At 42.3% G+C, this 15,337-nt stretch overlaps 3 protein-coding genes across 3 annotated transcripts; all 3 read right to left on the bottom strand.

Moving 5' to 3' along the window:
• Positions 1–1,282: 1,282 nt before the first annotated feature.
• LOC148641113 (cobalamin binding intrinsic factor-like) lies at positions 1,283–5,003 on the bottom strand. The gene is made up of 4 exons (XM_088619532.1): positions 4,844–5,003; positions 3,217–3,361; positions 2,149–2,273; positions 1,283–1,552 (listed from the first exon to the last, which is right to left on the bottom strand). The coding sequence occupies exons 1-4, from the start codon at positions 4,911–4,913 to the stop codon at positions 1,473–1,475; spliced, it is 420 nt and encodes a 139-aa protein (XP_088475658.1). The 5' UTR covers positions 4,914–5,003; the 3' UTR covers positions 1,283–1,472.
• A 1,043-nt stretch (positions 5,004–6,046) lies between these two features.
• LOC148641112 (cobalamin binding intrinsic factor-like) lies at positions 6,047–9,741 on the bottom strand. The gene is made up of 4 exons (XM_088619365.1): positions 9,584–9,741; positions 8,422–8,566; positions 6,928–7,052; positions 6,047–6,316 (listed from the first exon to the last, which is right to left on the bottom strand). The coding sequence occupies exons 1-4, from the start codon at positions 9,651–9,653 to the stop codon at positions 6,237–6,239; spliced, it is 420 nt and encodes a 139-aa protein (XP_088475491.1). The 5' UTR covers positions 9,654–9,741; the 3' UTR covers positions 6,047–6,236.
• Positions 9,742–12,213: 2,472 nt separating this feature from the next.
• LOC148641111 (transcobalamin-2-like) lies at positions 12,214–15,337 on the bottom strand. The gene is made up of 4 exons (XM_088619366.1): positions 15,178–15,337; positions 13,903–14,059; positions 13,542–13,666; positions 12,214–12,476 (listed from the first exon to the last, which is right to left on the bottom strand). Exons 1-4 carry the CDS (start codon positions 15,245–15,247, stop codon positions 12,412–12,414), a joined length of 417 nt encoding a protein of 138 aa, XP_088475492.1. The 5' UTR covers positions 15,248–15,337; the 3' UTR covers positions 12,214–12,411.

Below are 15,337 nucleotides of genomic sequence, written 5' to 3'. Positions count from 1 at the left end.
CAGGATCCCATGCCGAGGTGCAGGTTGTCTCTTACCTGCTTGAACCAGGAGCACTGGAACCAGCAGCAGCACTGTGGAGAGGATCATGGTCACAGCGAGAGCCACCCTGCCTGACGTCTCAATCGAATGGCTCCTGTGCTGGCACACTGGGCTACTTATACCTCCTCTCCTGTCACAGGTCTAGGGGAGGAGGAAGAGGGTGTACGTACAGAGGGACCGAGCTTTCAGTATGGGTCTAATTCGTCAGAAAGGATTGTGTTGGACATTTTGTTCTTGCTCTCCCATCTCTCTCCTCCTTTGGAATGTTATTTTAGTTTTGATAGCCTAACCTTTCTTCTTGGGCTGTCTTGTTTTTCGTGTTTTCCCAGCTTGTTCTCTGCAGCCTTTTTGAGCAAATGGTGTGTTCATACTCTTGTCATTTCCTAGATCTGGATTGGTCTGGTTATCTGTTACTTGCCTGAGGTGCCTGGTTTTTGATCTCAGGGACTTGGTGCACCATCTAGAGGAACTGCTAAACTGATATAAGATCTGCTCTCCAGATGGGAGGTTGGTGGTTCGGAACAAGGCTATGACTGCAGTGCATTCTCCTTTTATTGTGCTGGTGCCCTCAGTGGTTTGCAATATGGGAAATCATACCAGTACTACAGCTAAGAGATTGACTTTGGCCTCTAGGGTTGCAGTAGGATTTTTGTGGACTGTCATTCTTTCCAAGGCTAAGATCAGCCCTGTGTTTCTGGGATAGTCTCTAGATTGCTGTGACTCTCATCAGGATAAGTGACTTCCTGACAACAGATGGATGTATGGTGCTCATTTTGAGTAAGGCTGAGTATAATGATGGCCAATTACAAGTTTGACAAGGTGTCTCTAAACTGCCCAAGCGTACATGTACCCTGCAACAGATTGGCATCCCAACCATGGTGTAGCCCTGCCTTAATTCTGTTTTGCATTCATGTATTTCTTTGGCAAATGGCAAACTATTGAAATGACAATCTTATTTTGGGGGGAGTCCAGACAAGAGGGGTAGTGGGGTGGATGGATGATGTACTGTAGTAGAAGAGTATGAATAGTTCAGTAAAACTACAGGTGTAAAAAGGTAAATCTGTATAAGGTAACCTGAGAACTGCTAAAGCAAGATTTGCTGCTCTTCCTACACATATTTGTTATATCTGTTCACCAGTAACACATGCATTGATTGAATATCTATCTCAGTCCAGCAGTACCCCACTTGGTCGTCAGGTTTCAGAAATAAATTCATCTCAGAAAGCAAGATAAGACAAGGGAGTGAGTTTTAATCACACCAGAGTTTATTTGGATTTCTAGACATGTTCAGATTTTGAGCAAAATTGTGAAGAATAGTCAGAGATTTATTACTAGAGCAGGACAGCTGGGAAGACCTTGTGAGGAAATTCTTCTGTCTGACTTGAGTCAGTTTCACAGTAGGAACATAGGGAACATTCAGCCTCCCAATTAGTTTAGTGTACTTCTGGATTGTCCCAGGTTGTGAAGTTCAGGATGATGTGCTCGTTTTCCTCTGGAATGTAGCACCCAACTCCTGGAAAGACAAGGTGAATAAACAAACAGATGTGCTTAATTCAGTTATATCGAAGCACAGAGACAAGCTAGCCCTGGTGCAGGGATAAGCATGAATTAAAACAGGAACTTGCAAGGCATGGATTTCATACAGTAGCTGTTGCAGTTGGAGACTTGCATCATCTTCCCTCTACATCACAGTCACATTCTAAGTTTGTCATTGTTTTGCTGGAAACCGAAACAGATTAATTTCCAAACTTGCAACATTTGTGATGAGAACGATCTATGCACCAGTTTGCCTGACTGAAATCAACTTGACATTGATCATTCAGAGCGAACATTTCTGATTCTTGGGTGGAGAATGACCAGTGCACAAAACGTCTTTGCCCTTATCCAGGACCCAGAATACGGTGGCTACAGATTTATTTATTACCACACATTTATGGCTTTAACAACATGGCTGGGTTGCTTGTTCCAGACTCCCACAGCCCTTGAGCCGAGCTCCTCTCCCTTATCTTCCAGTCAGGACAGGGATGGTGCAGGGCTGTGGCAGGCCTGTCTCTCCCGGTTCTTTGACAGCTCCCGCAGGGGTGTGATGGGATTCTCACAGTGACTCACCCCTGTCCAGAGGCATGTTGGGGTACGTCAGCAGCTGCCAGTACGTGTGGGCCGTGTCGTTCCCAGCCACTCCGTTCACACTCACCAGGTAGGGGCCGTAGTTGATGTCATCGATGGTCTCATACCTGCAGAAACAGACACAGCCTTGTGAGCTGAGCCCAGGCCATTAGCTCACAGCGACAGCTCCTGGCAATTACACAGCCAGCTGGAGAAAGAGTGTTAATTCATACTTCTTGACACAGCCAAGAAACTTCAGAGTGTAGGAAAAATGACGTGCGGTTTAGGCTTCATTCAGAATGGAAGTGTTTCACATAGAAGTTTTAAAGTTATGGTAGATGTAGGTTTGCAGTTCTGTAAAATTAAAATTGTTCTCCAAAACTGCCTTTTTTTTATCATGGACGTTTTTCTAAAAAAGAGGGTCCATTGCTGAGGCCAAAACCCATTTCTACAGCAGGGTGTACTGGAACAATGCAACTAAACTACTGTATCCAAAGGTACAGCAGCTGACTGATATAATTATCACTGCCTAGTTTGGAATCACACACTCCAGGATGGTATACAGTATAATACTAATATTGATATTTTTTTCTCATTTAGCTTATGTGCTTAATGTGACTAAAATTCTCACTTCATAATCAGTAGGTAATTTATTCCAGCCATGCACAATCACTCATTTGTCACCATTTTTATTTTTCAGGCTTTTCCTGGTTTCTAGGACAAGCAATCCGGGAGCACATTATTCCCCCCTGGAGAAACAACAGGTTATCATAAGACCTAAGTTTTCTGAGTTCATAGAGGCAGATATCAATGATGGTTTCCAACAGGGACTTGAACCCACAACACACCAATATGAGTCCAGAGACTTTCTTAGTACTCTACACTGTCCTTTACACTTCATAGTCTCAGTCGTCTAAAATGGGCAACATGACCAAAGGCTGGCCATTATTTACTAATTCTGCAGGGGAATGTTTCTGCTACAGTATATTGCATTTGAGATACTGGACTATATTATTGTTAAGAAATCTTTTAACTGCTGTCTGTAACTCTGTACCGATGTGGTGTCCTGACCTGAAATTAGAGTGGGCTTGTTGTATTCTCCACATCGCCCCAAGAAGAGAGCCCCTGTAGGGCACAGATCCTCTGAAGCGCTGTGGAGCTTTCTGGTCTATAGCGTTCCGCACTGACAACAGGATTGGCGACCACCCGCTAGATTCTGTGGGAAAAAGGACAATCAGTCACTACTCTCACTCCTGGGGACTCCTGCAGGCACTCCAGGTTTGTGATTTATTTTTAGATTTAGATGTTAGAAATCATCTGTAAGGCAATTGTTAATACTTTCTTTCTGACACACAGCTTTTGAGTGCTAGACACCGATTAAAACATGCCTTTTACAGGCTGTATTAGTGAAACATGAAGATTATATTCTGTATTAGGCATTTATTATTTATGAGAAAAAGTAAGAACAGTAATTAAGTTGTATACAGAGATCATTCATCATGTGCTGGTTAGCTAGTCACTGTTAATTTGCCTTTCCTGAATTGCTAACACATGTCTTACAGGTGAGTCCAGTAGGGACTGTGCACTGTTTTCTGCAGCAAAGGATTACACCCCTTTTCATCGACTTTTGTTTCTTCTTCCTGCATGATGCACCTGTGGCAGCAAAATAAGCCTGTTAGTTTGTGGGTTTTTTTTTAAAAGCTGCACATACTCAGCAAACAGCCTCAAGTTTTTTTTTATCTGTAATTGTTGCAATGTTTCCCTGCGTTTTACTTCAGAAAATGGGGATTAATACTGGCATTCGTGGATTTTTTCATCTGAAGACCTTTTTAGTGTTGCAACCTGCACTCCATTGATGGACAAAACAAAGGCATTCTTAAATTGGATAAGGAAATAGTCAGATAGAAAAACAAGAGAGTAAGAAAATAAGAGTGTAACAGATTGAATCCTTTAATAAGGCGGTTTCGCAGAACTGATCATATAAAAAGCTCTTAATACTGATACTGTATAGATTAGTATTAAGATTTATTTCACAGATACTACAGGTCTTCATAGAACACCCCAGAAGAGACACCCCAGACAGCTCTCAAGCACCCAGCCCCCAGCTTAAACTGTGAAGCCCATTATGTACCTAATATCCCAAGTAATTAACCCTCATGTGAGAATGTGGAAAGAACAACCACAAATAATGAAAGAATTAGCACCCACTGTGTGTATTTACAAACAGCTGTCATATGAGTCCCCTCAAAGACCAGCCTGCCACAAAGAATATCCATCCACCCATTTTCTAACCACTTCTTGCAATTCAGGGATGCAGGGGAGCCAGAGCCCATCCCAGCAAGAAACGGGCACAAGGTAGGGCCACAAAGAATAATATCGATGAAAATAACTAAGTAAATACGTTTGCAACACCACCCTGTTTCATTTTTGTCTTCTCTGAGAAAACGTAGGTAACAATGTTTTCTTAACCAAATAATTATATTTAGGTGGTATAATCTGGCAGCAGAACCAAATTTTATCAGAGGGCACAAAAGAAAATGCAGCGTGAAATCAAGATTATGTATGCAGTAATTACTAAAGAATGATGATTACTGGTTTGATTAAAGAGCTGTACAGTAGTTATCATATCCATACTCTGATTAATATACTATACGCTAAAGCACTTGCTTGGCAGGAGCTGGTATCTGGGGTGTCTTACCTGGCTGAACCAGGAGCGCTGGAACCAGCAGCAGCACTGTGGAGAGGATCATGGTCACAGCGAGAGCCATCCTGCTTGACGTCTCAGTCGAATACCTCCTGTGGTGGCTCACTGGGCTACTTATACCTCCTCTACTGTCACAGGTCTGGGGGAGGAGGAAGAGGGTGTGAGTACAGAGTGACCGAGCTTTAAGTATGGGTCAAACTGGTCAGAAAGGATTGATTGTGCTGGACATTTTGTTCTTGCTCTCCAATCTCCCTCCTCCTTCTTTGGAATGTTTTTTTAGTTTTGATAACCTAACCTTTCTTCTTGGGCTGTCTTGTTTTTTGTGTTTTCCCAGCTTGTTCTCGGCAGCCTTTTTGAGCGAATGGTGTGTTCATACTCTTGTCATTTCCTAGATCTGGATTGGTCTGGTTATCTGTGATCTGCAACTTGGTGCATCACGTAGAGCAACTGCTAAACCGATATAAGACCTGCTCTCCAGATGTGAGGTTGGTGGTTCAGAACAAGACTATGACCGCAGTGCACTCTCCTTTTATTGTGCTGGTGCCCTCAGTGGTTTACAGTATGGGAAATCATACCAGTACTACAGCTAATAGGTTGACTTTAGCATCTGGGGTTGCAGTAGGATTTTTGTGGACTGTCATTCTATCCAAGGCTAAGATCAGCCCTGTGTTTCTGGGATAGTCTCTAGCTTGCTGTGACTCATCAGGATAAGTGACTTCCTGACAACAGATGGATGTATGGTGCTCATTTTGAGTAAGGCTGAGTATAATGATGGCCAATTACAAGTTCGACAAGGTGTCTCTAAACTGCCCAGGCATACATGTACCCTGCAACAGATTGGCATCCCAACCATGGTGTAGCCCTGCCTTAATTCTATTTTGCATTCATGTATTTCTTTGGCAAATGGCAAACTATTGAAATGACAATCTTATTTTGGGGGGAGTCCAGAAAAGAGGGGTAGTGGCGTGGATGGATGATGTACTGTAGTAGAAGAGTATGAATAGTTCAGTAAAACTACAGGTGTAAAAAGTTAAATCTGTATAAGGTAACCTGAGAACTGCTAAAGCAAGATTTGTTATATCTGTTCACCAGTAACACATGCATTGATTGAATATCTATCTCAGTCCAGCAGTAGCCCACTTGTGCGTGAGGTTTCAGAAATAAATTCATCTCAGAAAGCAAGATAAGACGAGGGAGTGAGTTTTAATCACACCAGAGTTTATTTGGATTTCTAGACATGTTCAGATTTTGAACAAAATTATAAAGAATAGTCAGAGATTTATTACTAGAGCAGTACAGCTGGGAAGACCTTGTGAGGAAATTCTTCTGTCTGACTTGAGTCAGTTTCACAGTAGGAACGTAGGGAATACTCAGCCTCCCAATTAGTTTAGTGGCGTTTTAGATTGTCCCAGGTTGTGAAGTTCAGGATGATGTGCTCGTTTGGCTGTGGAATGTAGCACCCAACTCCTGGGAAGACAAAGTGAGTGAACAGACAGATGTGCTTAATTAAGTTATATCAAAGTACAGAGACAAGCGAGCCTAGGTGCAGGGAGAAGTATGAATTAAAACAGGAACTCAGCTGGACAGAATTCGCAAGGCGTGGATTTCATACAGTAGCTGTTGCAGTTAGAGACTTGCATCATCTTTCCTGTACATCACAGTCATATTCTAGTGTTTGTAATCGTTTTGCTGGAAACCAGGGCAGTTTAATTTCCAAACTTGCAACATTTGTGATGAGAACGATCTATGCACCAGTTTGCCTGACTGAAATCAACTTGACATTGATCATTCAGAGCGAACATTTCTGATTCTTGGGTGGAGAATGACCAGTGCACAAAATGTCTTTGCCTTTATCCAGGACCCAGAATACTGTGGCTACAGATTTATTTATTACCACACATTTATGGCTTTAACAACATGGCTGGGTTTCTTGTTCCTGACTCCCACAGCCTTGAGCCGAGCTCCTCTCCCTTGTCTTCCAGTCAGGACAGGGATGGTGCAGGGCTGTGGCAGGCCTGTCTCTCCCGGTTCTTTGACAGCTCCTGCAGGGGTGTGATGGGATTCTCACAGTGACTCACCTCGGTCCAGAGGCGTCTTGGGGTACCTCAGCAGCTGCCAGTACGTGTGGGCCGTGTTGTTCCCAGCCACTCCGTTCACACTCACCAGGTAGGGGCCGTAGTTGATGTCATCCCTGGTCTCAAAGCTGCAGAAACAGACACAGCCTTGTGAGCTGAGCCCAGGCCATTAGCCCACAGCGACAGCTTCTGGCAATTACACAGGCAGCTGGAGAAAGAGTGTTAATTCATACTTCTTGACACAGCCAAGAAACTTCAGAGTGTAGGAAAAATTATGTGCGGTTTAGGCTTCATTCAGAATGGAAGTGTTTTGTATTGATGGAGTCTGCTAGCAGAATCCGTATGTTACTCTGTACCCATATAGTGGTAGCTGCTGTGAACTCCTGCTGAATTCACATGCTAAACTCTAACCTTCACACTTGCTTTAGCACAGGTGCTTTTCCCACGCTGTACTAAACTCCCGTCTTCTGTTCTAACCTCCTGATGGGGACGGAATGTTTCTACTAAACTCCCTGATAAGAAAGGAATGTTTTAAGTGCTTTCTGAGTCCTGGAGTTTCTTGAGAAAGCTACCTCAAAGACAGGAGGAGGAGGGTGTAGAGAAAAGTGTATATATAAGCTGTCTAGAGCCAGATCCCCTTTGAGCTACTATAACTGCTATAGCTACTATGGTTCTTCTTGTGGTTCCTTGTATGCATACAATAAAGCTTGGCTTGACGAACGGACAGTTCAGGCTCGAATCTCTTGGTTTCTACAGTATAGAAGCTTCAAAGTTATGGTAAATGTAGGTTTGCAGTTCTGCAAAATTTAAATTGTACTCCAAAACTGCCTCTTTTTTATCATGGAGGTTTTTCTAAAAAAAGAGGGTCCGTTTCTGAGACCAAAACCCATTTCTACAGCAGGATGTACTGGAGCAATGCAACTAAACTACTGTATCCAAAGGTACAGCAGCTGACTGATATAATTATCACTGCCTAGTTTGGAATCACACACTCCAGGATGGAATATAATACTAATATTGATATTGTGTTTCTCATTTACCTTATGTGCTAAATGTGACTTAAATTCTCACTTCATAATCAGTAGGTAATTTATCGCTCATTTGTCACCATTTTTATTTTTCAGGCTCTTCCTGGTTTCTAGGACAAGCAATCTGGGAGCACATTATTCCACCCTGGAGAAACAACACGTTATCATAAGACCTAAGTTTTCTGAGTTCATAGAGGCAGATATTGATGATGGTTTCCAACAGGGACTTGAACCCACAACCCACCAATATGAGTCCAGAGACTTTCTTAGTACTCTACACTGTCCTTTACACTTCATAGTACAGTACTCGTCTAAAATGGGCAACATGACCAAAGACTGGCCATTATTTACTAATTCTGCAGGGGAACTGTTTCTGCTATATTGCATTTGAGATACTGGACTATATTATTGTTAAGAAATCTTTTAACTGCTGTCTTACAGTAACTCTGCACCGATATGGTGTCCTGACCTGAAATTAGAGTTGGCTTGTTGTATTCTCCACATCGCCCCAAGAAGAGAGCCCCTGTAGGGCACAGATCCTCTGAAGCACAGTGGAGCTTTCTGGTCTATAGCGTTCCGCACTGACAACAGGATTGGCGACCACCCGCTAGATTCTGTGGGAAAAAGGACAATCAGTCACTACTCTCACTCCTGGGGACTCTTGCAGCCACTCCAGGTTTGTGATTTATTTTTAGATGTAGATGTTAGAAATCATCGGTAAGGCAATTGTTAATACTTTATAAGTGACACACAGCTTTTGAGTGCTAGACACCGATTAAAACATGCCTTATACAGGCTGTATTAGTGAAACATGAAGATTATTAGGCATTTATTATTAAACGTAAGAACAGTAGTTAAGTTGTATACAGAGATCGTTAATCATTTGCTAAGTGTTGCTTAGCTAGTCACTGTTAATTTGCCTTTCCTGAATTGCTAACACATGTCTTACAGGTGAGTCCAGTAGGGACTGTGCACTGTTTTCTACAGCAAAGGATTACACCCCTTTTCATCGACTTTTGTTTCTTCTTCCTGCACGATGCACCTGTGGCAGCAAAATAAGCCTGTTAGTTTGTGGGGTTTTTTTTAAAAAAGCTGCACATATTCAGCAAACAACCTCAAGTTTCTTTTTATCTGTAATTGTTGCAATGTTTCCTTGCGTTTTACTTCAGAAAATTGTGATTAATAATGGCATTCAGGAATGTTTTCATCTGAAGACCTTTTTAGTGTTGCAACCTGCACTCCATTGATGGACAAAAAACAAAGGCATTCTTAAATTGGATAAGGAAATAGTCAGATAGAAAAACAAGAGAGTAAGAAAATGAATGAGTGTAACAGTCCACACCCCTTCATAAGGCGGTTCCACAGAACTGCTCATATAAAAAGCTGTTGATACTGATACTTAAGATTTTTTTCACAGCAGTTCTGGCAGCAGAACCAAATTTTATCAGAGGGCACAAAAGAAAATGCAGTGTGAAATCAAGATTATGTATGCAGTAATTACAACCGAATGATGATTACTGGTTTGATTAAAGAGCTGTACAGGGTACAGTAGTTATCATATCCATAGTCTGATTAATATAGTATACGCTAAAGCACCTGCTTGGCAGGGGCTGCTATCTGGGATGTCTTACCTGGCTGAACCAGGAGCGCTGGAACCAGCAGCAGCACTGTGGAGAGGATCATGGTCACAGCGAGAGCCATCCTGCTTGACGTCTCAATCGAATGCCTCCTGTGGTGGCTCACTGGGCTACTTATACTTCCTCTACTGTCACAGGTCTAGGGGAGGAGGAATGGGGTAGGACTGAGCTTTCAGTGCAGATTTAGCTGGTCAAAGAAAGCTATTTTGTTTTTGCTCTGATAGTCTCAAATCTCCCTCCTCCTTCTTTAGAATGTCGTTTTAGTTTCCAAAGTGTAATATTTGTTCTTGGACCATTTAATCTTTCCCAGCTTGTTCTCAGAAGCTTCCCTGTCTGGATGCTATTTCATCTTTTGGGCGCAGGGCTGCAGGATGCATTTCCTCGATCTGGATTGTTCAGGTTATCCGGTGGTCGCCTGAGGAGCCTGGTTATTAATCTCATTGACTTGGTGTGCCATCTCCTGGCACGCCCTTTAAAATCTAGGATGCACTCCGGCATGGCAGAGGGGAGGTGGATGGTTCAAATTCAGGCTATGCCAGCAGTGCATGGGGGAATATATTCCTTTCAGTGTGATGGTGCCCTCAGTGGTTTACGATATGGGAAAAACCACCAGCACTTAAGCCAATACATTGCCTTTGGTCTCAGGGTTGCAGAGGTCTGAAGTAGACTGAAGTCCAGAGCAGGGATGACAGCAGCCATTTGCTCAAAGTCCTGCCTGTGCTTCTGGAATAAGCTCTTGCTTTGACCCTCACAGGGATAAATGGCTCACTGATGACAGTTGAATGGATGACAGATGTCTCCATTCCCCTGAGATACTTCTGCCCTTTGCACCTTTATGGCTATAACTTGTTAATCTGACCCATGTCCTTTCCTTTCTTCAAGGTCACTGGAATCCTTGGACCTTAAAATGTGAGATCACTGACTACTGCTGTTCTGAACAATGTTTTGTTTTTTCATATTTAGGTCATTTCCCTGTTTTTTCAAGGCATAAACTGCTTTAGGTCTAATATTTCTGTTCTGTTTGACCTCAATTGGGATTCTCCAGCTCTTCTTACATCCATTCAAAGGTCCTATTATTCTAATTCTTCCTTGTCTGTGTCAAGAGATTTTATGTCATAAAATATCATAAACATTTCTTTGGGCTTTTAAGGGTTTCTGTTATTGAATTGGAACAGTACAACCCTTTGAGCTGAAACAGAACAAAAGTTAATAAAGCCACCCTTGTAAGGTGAACTTTTTTCTTGTCCTTTCTTTCCAAGTTCCATCCATAAAATTTTTGAAGATATCTTTTGGATTTCTTCTGAATTGAAGATTGAAGATATCCTCTGGAATATACATTGCATATTTGGATATATTGAAGATATCTTTTGGATTTGACCAGCCAGAAGAGATTGGTGCTTTTGTTCCTTTGTGCAAGTGCAAGTTTATTTTTATATTCTTGTTTCTGGAAAAATGTGTGCTTGAGGAAAATGTCTTTTAGACTCTGCTCCTCTGGGTTTGGAAGGGATTTATATCTAGATGGAAAAGGAAATAGCTGTGTGAACTAGCTAAGGCTAGGTTTTCTGTGGGAAAGCTGTCTTGTACAACTGCTGTCTTTCAGTTTTCATTCCAGCTTGGCCTCTCATTGACTTGATTGGAATCCACTGTCTTGATTAACACTTGTACCATTTTTATACTCGTGAAGATACAGTATAAAAATTACCTCAGTGGACTGTGGCCTTCAAGGACCAGGAATGAATATGGCAGGTAACGAAAACATATTGTTGCCAAACTGAAAAACCAATCAACGTCTTCTGGGGGGGATAATTAAGTAACCCCACTTTTCTCCAGTGTTCTGAAAACATGCTGGCTGGCTTAATGGGTATAGGGAAGGAAGGTGTGTGCACATGTGCAGCACCATAGCAACACTTTCAGCGCAGGCTTTCACTGGTTTTAACAGGCCTCTCTAAACTGTCCAGGTGTGCATGTACCTCCCAACAGATTGGCATCCCATCCATGGTGTAGTTCTGCCTTGTTCCCCATGATGCCCCAGTAGTGTCTTTATTCACAAAGCCCAGAAAGAAAAGATCTCTGCATGGGTGTGTATGAGCCCGAGAGGAACACGTGTGTCCCTTTTTATAAGAAAAGGAATATAATTTTTCTAAGGAGACACTTGTGTTTGGATTTTAAGCAAAGGCTGAAGCTTTGCTTTTCGGTATTTACAAGAAACACGTTTACTGTTCAGCAATACAAATAATTCTGTTTTGCATTCGTGTATTGTTTTGCGAATGGAAAGCTAGTGATGGTTGATCTTATGTTTTTTGCGAGACCAGGCATAAATGGGTGGTTGGGTGGATGGAAAAGCTGGCAGAACATGAATAGTTCAATAAAACAGTCTACTGTACATAACATCAACAGTCCAAAACTCTGCAAATTGCAAAAGCAGCACATGCTACACTTGCTATGAATATATACCTATAACAGTAAGTTTAATGACGCGTGTACTGGCCATTAGGACATTAGATCTAACTTCTGCAGCAGTCCACCTGTTAGCACAACTGCTTGACCAGTTCAGTCCAGCAACAACACACTTGTGTTTCAGGTTGAAGAGTGAAATTCATCTCAACCAAGACAAGACATGGCAGTGAGTTTTAATCATTCTAGACTTTATTGGGACACCTTCAGTGGTTTCATAAAATCATTCAGGATAATAAAATGTATTCTAGAGCTGGACAGCCTGGAAGACCCTGTCAGGAAATGCTTCCATCTCTAGCGAGCTGATCTTGCAGCAGAGACTTAGGGTAAAAGTCTGACTCCCAGTTAGTTTATTCCAGTGGTCTCCTCTAATCCCAAGTTGTGAATCTCAGGATGATGTGCTCGTTTTCCCCTGGAATGTAGCACCCAACTCCTGGAAAGACAAGGTGAGTAAACAAACAGATGTGCTTAATTAAGTTATCGAAGCACAGAGACAAGCGAGCCAAGATGCAGGGAGAAGTATGAATTAAATCAGGAACTCAACTGGACAAATCACAAGGCATGGATTTCATAGCTGTTGTCACAGTGAGGAGACTTGCATCATCATTCCTCTACGTCACAGGCAAATTCTAATGTTGTCATCTGTTTTGCTGGAACCCAAAGCAGGGTAATTTCCTAACTTTCCACATCTGTGATGAGAACTATCTATGCACCAGCTTGTCTGGCTGAAATCAACTTGACATTGATAATCGAAAGCAAACACTGCTCATTCCTGGGTGTTGGGCTCATCCAGGACCCAGAATGCTATGGCTGCAGATTCATTTACTGATCATTTATTGCTGATTTTCGTTTGATTACAGTAATTTCACTGGTGGGTCTTGGGTTCTTGTGGTTAGAATCTTTCTCAGCCCATGGTAACACACCTACGTGAACATACTCTCCCTAGGGCTGTGGATGAAGTCCTCTGGACAAGGGGAGATGTAATTCCCTAGATTATGTGTCAAACACTTCACATTAATTAATTGTTTCTTCCAGTGCCATGAAGCTGAATTATATCACCTGTTAATGGGGGTAACAGTAACTGTCCTGTGTTTTAGCTGGTATCTGTATTGGCATTGATGCATATTCACCATGCCAGGGTTTGTCCAACGGAAGACAAAGTGGAAGGAGGAGTGAGGTAATTACTTTTAATTAAATGTAATTAAAACTGAAGAAAGGTTACAAACAACAGGGGGTCGTTTTGTCCGTCTAGCCTGTTCAGTAGTTAGCAAATCATTGACCCAAAGATCTCCTGCAGCCATTTCTTGAAAGAAGCCAAGATAGTGGCTTTAACAACATGGCTGGGTTGCTTGTTCCAAACTCCCACAGCCCTTGAGCCGAGCTCCTCTCCCTTGTCTTCCAGTAAGGACAGGGATCGTGCAGCGCTGTGGCAGGCCTGTCTCTTCCGGTTCTTTGACAGCTCCCACAGGGGTGTGATGGGATTCTCACAGTGACTCACCCCGGTCCAGAGGCATGTTGGGGTACCTCAGCAGCTGCCAGTACGTGTGGGCCGTGTCGTTCCCAGCCACTCCGTTCACACTCACCAGGTAGGGGCCATAGTTGATGTCATCCCTGGTCTCATACCTGCAGAAACAGACACAGCCTTGTGTAGCTCAGCCCAGGCCATTAGCCCACAGCGACAGCTCCTGGTGTTAATTCATACTGCTTGACAAGGCCATGAAACTTCACAGTGCAGGAAATTGGCCTCTTTCAGAATGGAAGAGTTTGGTTTAGAAGCTTCAAAGTCATGGTAAATGTAGGTTTGAGTTTCTTTAAATTTTAGATTGTACTCCTGAACTGCCTCTTTTCTTATTACCGACCTGAAATTTGAGTTTTCTTGCTGTATTCTCCACATCGCCCCCAGAAGAACTCCCCTGTAGGGCACAGAGCCTTTGAAGATCAGTCGAGGGGTACTTTCGATGGCGTTCTCCACTGACAACTGAATCGGAGACCACTTGCTTCTTGCTTCACTCGATTCTGGGAAGTAAGGACATTCAGTCATTGAAGGCGTGGGTCTTGATGCTGACTATGAAAGTGCTTTTCTTCTTGAGTGTCTTTCCAACTCTATTCTCACTCCTGGGGACTCATGCAGGCACTTCAGGATTGTGAATTTTATAGATCTGGACATTGGGAGTCATCTGTAAGCCAAGTGTTTCTATTTTGTTACTGACACACAGCCTTTGAGTGCTAGAAACTGACTAAAACATGCCTTATATACAGTACAGTAGGTTGTATTAGTGAATCATGAAGGTTATGTATTTAACATGTATTTACACAAAATATTAAATTCTGACATCTGTAAAGGGGCTGTTCAGCATTTTTTAAGTGTTAGTATGCTAGGAGTTATTCCTGAATTGCTAACATGGTGAGTCCATTAGGGACTGTGTATTCTACTTCAAAAAAAAGACTTTGCTTTTGTTTTTGCATCCTTTACAATTCTCCTCTGGCAGCGAAACAAATCTTTTCTGTCCTTCCTCTTAGTGTCTTGCAAAAAAGCTGTACGTTTTCAACCTCTCACGTTTTTATCAGGAATTACCTACTCTTTCAATGTTTCTCTGTTTTTTTATTTCAGGATGTCATGGGCTAAAACTGTCATTTTCTCATGTTTTTGTCCTGCATTTTTCACTGATGGGCAACACAAAGAATTCTTAAACAGAATAATGAAATATATAAAAAAAACAACAAGTTGAAAACTCATGGAGCAAAAATTGAATTCCCATGTTATTATCTACTGTTATTCCAATGTCCACTCTCCAGTTGGTTCCAAAAATCAAAATGCTCCCTCAAAAGTTTTGTGTCAACACATATCACCTTAATACAGCACAGAGCGGTCGCTCTGTTTCACTTCTCGTCTGACAGAACTAAGGCAAGGGTGTTTTCTTAACCAAATAATTACTATCACTATGGTTACTTTTGCCAGCAGAACATAATTGTCTCAGAGGGTACAAAAGAAAATGCAGCAAGACAAACATCATTGTATATAATACTAAAGAATGATGATTACTGGTTTAATTAACGAGCTGTACAGGGTTGTTATCATATACAGTACATAGTCCGATGAATATATGCTGAGGCACCTGCTAGAACTGTCTTACCTGCTTGAACCAGAAGCGCTGGAACCAGCAGCAGCACTGTGGAGAGGATCATGGTCACAGCGAGAGCCATCCTGCCTGACGTCTCAGTCGAATGCCTCCTGTGCTGGCACACTGGGCTACTTATACCACTGCCAGTCTCCTTCTGGGTAAAGTTGTTTCA

The sequence above is a fragment of the Lepisosteus platostomus genome, chromosome 25, assembly GCF_059453375.1.
Source record: "Lepisosteus platostomus isolate fLepPlt1 chromosome 25, fLepPlt1.hap1, whole genome shotgun sequence".
In the NCBI taxonomy this organism is placed as follows: Eukaryota; Metazoa; Chordata; class Actinopteri; order Semionotiformes; family Lepisosteidae; genus Lepisosteus; species Lepisosteus platostomus.
This window is presented reverse-complemented; position numbering and strand designations above follow the sequence as displayed.